Source organism: Bombina bombina, chromosome 1 (assembly GCF_027579735.1).
Source record: "Bombina bombina isolate aBomBom1 chromosome 1, aBomBom1.pri, whole genome shotgun sequence".
Taxonomy (NCBI): Eukaryota; Metazoa; Chordata; class Amphibia; order Anura; family Bombinatoridae; genus Bombina; species Bombina bombina.
The window spans coordinates 92251914-92260563 of record NC_069499.1 but is presented as its reverse complement, the minus strand read 5'-3'; the positions used below and the strand labels follow the sequence as shown (position 1 = coordinate 92260563).

At 36.4% G+C, this 8650-nt stretch overlaps 1 protein-coding gene across 1 annotated transcript in view; it reads right to left on the bottom strand.

Annotated features, from left to right (window-relative positions):
- Nucleotides 1–7645: 7645 nt before the first annotated feature.
- LOC128636326 (alpha-1-antiproteinase) overlaps nt 7646–8650 on the bottom strand; it is a 44342-nt gene continuing 43337 nt past the window's right edge. The window contains exon 5 of the mRNA XM_053689356.1: nt 7646–7859. Within this exon, the coding sequence (XP_053545331.1) occupies nt 7671–7859 (189 nt within the window). The 3' untranslated portion in view covers nt 7646–7670. The remainder of the gene's footprint in view (nt 7860–8650) is intronic.

Sequence of the window (8650 nt, the reverse complement as noted above, 5' to 3'; positions counted from 1 at the left end):
TAGTTTTCACTTTGTATGTCAACAGAGTTTCCCTCTCAGTATTTGTGGCCCTTTGTATAGCTTTTTTGTGTGTTCTTTATTATAGCCTCTAGAGTTAAATCTCTCTTCTAGAATCTCAACCTGCTGTTCAAAATCCATTAGACTCAAGCAATTCTTCCTAATTCTAAGACATTGCCCAACGGGGATATTCTCTTTCCAAGTATTCAAATGACAGCTCTCAGCATGAATATATGTATTACAATCTACCTTTTTGAAGTGTGTTTTTGTTTCTATGGAGTTATTAATGGTCATTATCTCCAAGTCCAAAAATGTTATAGAAGTTTTACTATAATTATGAGTAAAGGTTAAACCATAGGTGTTATTGTTCATTTCATCAAGAAAGGCTATAAGTCCAGATTCCGGTCCTTTCCATACAAGCAGAAGGTCATATATGTACCTTTTGTAGAGTACAAGGTTTGCACCATAGCTACCCCCGCCAAAAAAGTGAGTCTCCCAGGCTCCCATGAACAAATTGGCGTAGCTAGGTGCAAACCTTGTACCCATAGCTGTACCCTCCGCTTGTATATAAAAAGTGTCATTAAAAGAAAAATAATTATTTTCCAGAATAAATTTTATAATCTTTAATATAAAGTTTTTTTGTATTTCCGTCATATCTCTATCTGATGTTAAAAATGTGTCTACTGCTTTAATACCTTTGGTGTGATTGATTACGGTATATAGTGACGTAACGTCACAAGTCACTAAGAACATGTCATCCTCCCATTTCAGAGAGTTTAGTATATTTAAAACTTGTGTTGAATCTCTAAGATATGAATCCAATTTCTGGACATATTTCTGGAGGTAACCATCTACATACTTTGACAAATTAGCTGATAGGGAGTCAATCCCCGAAATTATAGGCCTCCCTGGTGGATTGCTTAAGCATTTGTGGATTTTTGGGAGGAAATAAAAAATTGGGATTCTTGGGTGTTTTGGAGTTAAAAACTGAAATTCCTTTTCTTTGAGTATCTGCAACTTCTTACCTTCTAATAAAATTTGATTCAGTGTCTGTGTGAACTTAGTGGTTGGTTCAGAGTCTAGTTTTTTTATAGGTCTTGTTATCATTAAGTAATCTATGTGCTTCTTTTAGATAATTTTGCGTGTCCATAAGGACAATACCTCCGCCCTTGTCAGCTGATTTAATGGTCAGCTCAGTATTATTTTTTAGATTATCAAGTATAGTTCTTTCTTTTTTGGTCATATTATACTTTCTTAGTTTGGGTGGATTACACTTTTTTAAGTCGCTTAGAACCAGTTTTTCAAACGTATCCAAATAGTTACCTTTGGAATGTATAGGGTTAAAATATGATTTCGGTTTTAAATTGGAATGTATAAATTTTTCTGTATTTACGGGTTGGGCAATAAGTTCTTTTTCAGCTGGATTTTTCAAATAGAATCTTTTAAGGGTTAAATTCCTTACGAATTTCTTTACATTAATGTAGGTATTAAATTTGTTAAGTCTAGTTGTGGGAGCATAAGATCTAGACCTAAAACTTTTTCTTCCTCTGTTTTGAGGTGAATGCTGCTTAAATTAAAGATTCCCTGCTGACCTTTAGTTATCTCAACCTTTTTGCTTCGCTTGAGCATTCCCCTTCCTCTCTTTCCTCTAAACTTCTTTTTTTCTTTTGGTTTATTTCTTTTTCTATCCTGATCGGAAACATTTGGTTGCCCTCCTTTAGAGGGCTCTTCTCTAAAAAAAGGGAACTGGTATTAGTATTTTGGTCTTCCCTGCCTTCTGCTTCTCTAAAAGCATCAAAGCGATTATAAGTGGGGGTCCTCCATTGTTCATAATGATTATTACTATCATCTCTAAAATTATCAGCTCTATAAGACCTTCTTGGATATTGCCATTCATTTTCCCTATTATGAGGAGTTCTATGATGATAGTTAGTATTATGATTATTAAATGACCTCGGTTGCCAATTTTGGTAATTTCTATTCCCATATCTTGGATACCATGGTCTTTCATTGTTACCATTCTGACTATAGTTACGATTTGTGCCATATTCGTTTTGTCGGTTATATCCCTGTGTTTTGTTGTGTGAATATTCATTTCTATATTGTTGATTATTTTTGTATTCAAAAGTGTTAGGGTTCGTATGATTTTCTTTCCTTAATCTTTTTTCATGTGTATTCTCATTCCTGGTGCTTTTATCCGTAATTTCTATTTCACCTTCATTGGTTGTGTCTTGTTGTATAAGATTGTCTTTAGTGTCCCTTTCCATTTTACCCCATTTCGTCCTTAAGAGGTCTTTATTTAAATTATCTAATTTCCCAATAATTACTCTTTGCCTTTCTTTATATTCGTTCTAATTTTTTCTATCTGTAAGTTTTTCTTTAATCTCTAAGATATTTTTCTCAATTTCTGCTAGAGTCCCTTTTCGTGATCTTTTTAATATATCTATAAAAGTGTTTGAAGCCTTTGTGAGTGTGTCCTTCCATTCTAATTGTAAATCCTCTTTCAAAGGAAAAGTGCAATTTTTCTTAATTTGTAAACCCCTTGGGACAATTCCTTTTTGTTTATATCTATTTAAGAAAACTAATTCCATTTTCTGCTTAAAGGGACAGTCTACACCAAAAAATTTCTTATTTAAAAAGATAGATAATCCCTTTATTACCCATTCCCTGTTTTTGCATAACCAACACAGTTATATTAATATACTTTTTACCTCTGTGATTACCTTGTATCTAAGCCTTTGCAGACAGCCTCCTTATCTAAGTGACTTTGACAGACATGCAATGTAGTCAATCAGTGAAGACTCCTAAATAACTTCACGGGAGTGAGCACAATGTTATCTATATGACACATGTGAACTAGCACAGTCTAACTGTGAAAAACTTTCAAAATGCTCTGAGCTAGGAGGTGGTTTTCAACTGTTTAGAAATCAGTTTGAGCCTAGCTAGGTTTAGCTTTTCAAAAATACCACCAAGGGAAACAAAGCAAATTTGATGATAAAAGTAAATTGGAAAGTTGTTTAAAATTGCATGCCCTATCTGAATCATTAAAGTTTAGTTTTGACTTTACTGTCCCTTTAAGTTCTTTAACTAGTGCATATTCCAAATTTTGCATATGATCTGAAGTTTTATCAGATGAAATTGTGTCAGTGTGTGGGATATTATCATCTTTCATATCTAAGAAAATGTTGTCCCTAAAGTCAAATATGTCGTCCATGCTTTCACTAGCCGCTACTAACAATGAAGGAAAGTGAAAAACATGTGAGGTTGTGGGTGATTGAAGTGCGCTTAGTGTAGGGTATTAGACACCTTTACTAGATAACAGATCCTTCAAACTGTTATAATGAAAAGTTAAGAATAAACGAGAGAGTGGAAGTAAGGGCGCTAAAAAATCTTAAAATACCCCTTAAAAGCTGACAAATAATTATATGAAGATTACCAGGGACTTCGATAGATTATATGTGTATTTAATATACTTTAAAATTAGACAAATTACAGATTATAAAAAACAGAAATTATGAAAAAGGGACGTCTCCCTTGAAATGTTACGTGCACTTATACAATAGAACAAAGATTTAAAATATTCCAATCATAAAAATATAAAATATATTCAGACACCAGAGTTCAAAATAAGTGGTAGATACTGTATTTTTGCGGAAAGTTCACTCCTTAGGACATTGCCGTTTACAGAATAAAGTGTCTATATCTAGTCTCCGATGTTAAAATTACAAAATTCTTGATAGCTGATCTATATTATATTTGCAGTTTAAACATCTGTACTTTATCTCAGGTTTTTGATGACAGTTTTGCCGGTAGTTTTACAGGTTAAATCATCAGTACCTTATTTCAAATTTTTGGTAACAGCTTTACCGGTATCCAGTCTCTGTCGGGTAAGCTTCGTGTGTGTTCCTCGAGATCTCAGCGTCTGACGTCATGGTTTCCGGCTCGAGGGCTCGTCTTTATCCAGCCAACCAGAACCTCCGTGGGTTCCTTTCTGTTACTCCGCTGCTGTCCGGTCAGATTCTCAATAATCAGGTTATAGTTGGAGGTTGCTCTTAGTGCTGTGCACGCAACCTCTTCTGTACTATCCGCCAGGGGATAAAAAATAATAAGCAGATTACAACCCGGGTTGATAATTCTTCTTTCTGTATGGTGGTGGTTATTTCTTAGAGTATAGTATGTGGTACTAGTTTTTCTACGCGCTTCACTCCTTTCAGAGCTTTATCAAGAATGACTAGCCCACATTATCCTCCTCCTTTTAAAGAGATCCCTTTATTACAATTGGTCAGTCCTTCATAGGAATTAAAGGTGGTATTTTTTCTGTCATTTCACTCTTTGTTCCTTCTTCTATCTTTGGTGGAAGATTCGTTGTATTTATTTTGTTTTTTCTTAAAGGCAAATTTCACTTTCCTTATGGCTTATGTTCTTTTCTTGATGATATCAATATACATTTTACAGTATCTTTTGGCCACTTTATCAAATAATCTCTGGTGATATATTTCTTGACGATTCATCATACATTAATTTCATATATTAAAAAATATAATTTTGGGATAAAAAGTATGAGTTTTACAAAATACCAACATAGACGTTAAAATTGTATCATTTGCATCTTCTGTTAAGAAAGTATTATTTTTAATCTAAGATAAATGGGGATACATCTAATTCAGAATTTAAACCTCTAGGGTTCAAAGTATCATATTTAAATATTAATTCAGCCTCTTTAATTAGCAGCTTTTTTTCAATGTTTCCCCCTCTCCAATGTTTTTTTATGGTTTTGATTCCCCAATATGTTAGGTCTTTTGTTCTCCCTTTGTGGACAGTCTTAAAATGTTTATATAAATAAGTGTCTTCCAACCCTTTCTCTATGCTCCTTAGGTGTTCCCTAATTCTGTCCCTTATCGCTCTTTTGGTTTCTCCGATATAGAACAAATTACATGTGCATTTTAAAACGTATATTGCACAGGTATGTGTACATCTAATTAGTTCCTTTATTTGGAAAATATCTTGAGAATTATTGAGCTTAATTTCTTTAATTTTTTTACTGTGACCTCAGGCCTTACAAGAATAGCATGGGAAGAAACCTATTGGTTTTGTACCAAATAGATTTTTTTGTATTGTCAGCCTTTTACCACTCCTCTATCTTTTAAGCTCACTTGGTGCTAAGATTGATTTTAAGTTTGTAGCTTTTTTAAAAATGAAGGTAGGATTGTTGGGATTTTTTTCTCCTAGGATATTGTCCTCTTTTAGGATGTGCCTTGTTAAGAACAAAATTTACCTCATTCATTGTGAACTGAAGGGTTAATCTGGGTTAACTGGCTCCTACAATCTGGAAGGCTGTAAATCTCCCTCACTCACAGGCTCAGCTTAGTAGGGATCAGCCACTCTGAACTACAGCATCATGTGACGTGACTGATATGATGTCATCCAGCAGGGTCAGAAGGAGATGCTGAGCGGCTGAGTTACTCATCCTCACTGAGCATCATCTTAATAACTACTCAGTTACAAAATACTGGTCTCATAATATTAATTAAATAAATTGATAGATTTGGAATCCCTGCAGCTAGCTCAGACCCTGGGCATACAATTAATCTCCTTATATTATATCCAAAGTCAGCACTGGCTGGCTAAACAAGAGCATGGATTCCCATGGAACTACATCTCCCAGAAAATGAAAACAAGCCGCAACTGGGCAACAGTTAAAAGTAATCCACTTTATTCAAAAAGTAAAAGCACCATAGAAATGGCACATTTCCCCTTTCTATGGTGCTTTTAACTTTTTGAATAAAGTGGATCACTTTTAACTGTTGGCCAGTTGCGGCTTGTTTTCATTTTCCCCTTGCTTTGCGGTTTGTCCGCCACTTACTGCCGGCCCGGCACCATGCTGCCCCAATCGGGAGAACACTGACCTGACCTGCTACTTACAAAAAAGGAAGTCCCTCTGTCTGACCTCACCTGCTGAGAATCGAGTCTGCTCTGTGCTCTCATCTGAGATGATGGATCAGCCCGGCATCTCTACTCTTCTCTCCTATTCAGACACGATAATGATTTGACAGCCTGTGTCACGTGGTTGTGGACACACGGCCCACCAGCGCCGTATCATGTAGTGTGTGTGTCACTCAGCCAGACTACAGTGCTAGTTACAGTGTGCGCCGCGGCCGCCGGCTGGGAAGGAACTATATAGCAGGGCTGGTGGCTGGCTATTCAATGGCAAAACAGGGTAGTCAGGCTGCAGGGGGCAAATGGGCAATTGCAATGTATGTGTCACATATAATAAAGAATGAACATTATTACCATAATATATTAAAAAAATGCGGTCACGGTGGGCGGGGCTAAACTACCTTGCAGCCTACCGGGCAAATGCCCGGTATTCCCTATGGCCAGTCCGGGCCTGAGCCTAACGCAGCCCTTCTGTGTACTCTAAATACCAGCGGTATTTAAAAGGTGCGGGGGAAAAAAAGCATGCGTAGCTAACGCACCCCTTTGGCCGCAGAACTCTAAATCTAGCCGAATGTAACTATTAGTTACATTGTAGCTATCTTATGGTTTATTTTATAGGTAAGTATTTAGTTTTAAATAGGAATTATTTAGTTAATTGTAGTAATTTTATTTAGATTTATTGTAATTATATTTAAGTTGGGGGGGTTAGGGTTAGACTTAGGTTTAGGGGTTAATAACTTTATTATAGTGGTGGCGACATTGTGGGTGGCAGATTAGGGGTTAAGAAATATAATGTAGGGTTCGGCAATGTTAGGGGCAGCAGATTAGGGGTTCATAACTATAATGTAGGTGGCAGCGGTGTCCGGAGCGGCAGATTAGGGGTTAATAATATAATGCAGGTGGCGGCGATGTCGGGGGCAGCAGATTAGGGGTTAATAAGTGTAATATTAGGGGTGTTTAGACTCGGGGTTCATGTTAGGGTGTTAGGTGTAGACATAAAATGTATTTCCCCATAGGAATCAATAGGGCTGCGTTAAGAGCTAAACGCTGCTTTTTTGCAGGTGTTTTTCAGCCGGCTCTCCCCCATTGATTCCTATGTGGAAATCATGCACGAGCATGTTTTACCAGCTCACCGCTAACGTTAGCAGCGCTGGTATTGAGGTGAGATGTGGAGCAAAATTTTGCTCTTTGCTCACTTTTTTGCGGTTAACGCCGGGTTTGTAAAAACCTGTAATACCAGCGCTGTCTGCAAGTGAGCGGTGAGCATAAACTGCTCGTTAGCACCGCACAGCTTCTAATGCAAAATTCGTAATCTAGGTGCATATTAGGAGTGCTAGTCTCATTTGTGTATTGTGTGGATTTTGGTGAGCTACGTTATTTGGTTGACACTTCCTTTTGGTATTAATAGCCAATAAATTATAGTAGTTATCTCATGGTAAATAGAGAACAAGCTAATTAGCTACCATTTTTAGCATGTGAAGAGAAGCCTTAATATGCTAGGATACTTTAAACTCACATTACCTTATATATATATGAAATACTTAGAAAGCCTAAGCATTGTAATAAGTACATTCCAAGTTTATCCCGATAATAACTTTATCTGTAAACTAAATATCCATTACAAGATAGATGTGTTGATGTATGAAAAATATCAATAAAGTTATTTAAAAACAGGACACAGGCAGGATAGAGATAAGGTGAGTTTATTTAAAACAGCTCACAGTGTGTAAGTTGGGCTATTTCAGGGGGTCGACAATCTTTGCAAGAAATAATAAACTTTCGGTTGTTGCATTGTAAATAGTTAAAAAGAAAGGTCTGTTGAATTTGATGGATGGTGGAAGCATCATGGGTACAGCTTCCACAACTGTTGCACCTGCAGCTTCTGTCCCTCTTTCATCAACACTTAGTTCAGCCCTATGAACAGCCTTAAACAGAAAAAAATACAACTCTTTAGTGTTACTTTTTGTGGAATGTATTTTGTTATGGACAGAACACATTGAAAACTTTGTTGTTAAATGTCAAGGAGATTTCATTCAAATTAGTAAGAAGATGCAAGTGCCCCAAACTACTTGAAAGGCCCACTTAATGCTCAGAGATATATTTTTATTAGTAAACATCCGAAGCCTCATATAACTGGCATTAAGTTATCTTTGAGCTCCATGCATCTATTCTGAGGTCTCATAGAGGTATATAGCTGTCAGTAATTAGACATTAGGAACCATGTATTTGTTCTGAGGCCTCATTATAAAATGAGCTGCAGGGCCATGCTTTTCCAAAATTCAAAAGATGAACAGTCCCCCCCAAACACCCCCCCCCCCCCCCGTGGGGATATGTGATGGGCAGGAGCAGAGATGGGGCTTTAAAAAAATCATAAGACTGAAGTAATAAAATTCAAAATAAAGTCAGGAAATCAAACACAAGCTCAAACCACGGGTATAGCTATGTGAGATCTGTATTTAATTAGCCTTTGCAGAGACAGTGCTAAATATTTTTATCTTAATTGGAATTTTAATAATATATTCTTTCAAACTGCTCTCTGCATTCCTCAATAATATTCTAAATTCTGGCCTTTAAAGTCAGCAACAATGCACAGTAACACAAGCTACAGCAAAGACATACACACACACACTATATAGCATACACTTATACATGCAGATACACACACTACATAGCATACACTTATACATGCAGATACACACACTTATACATGCAGATA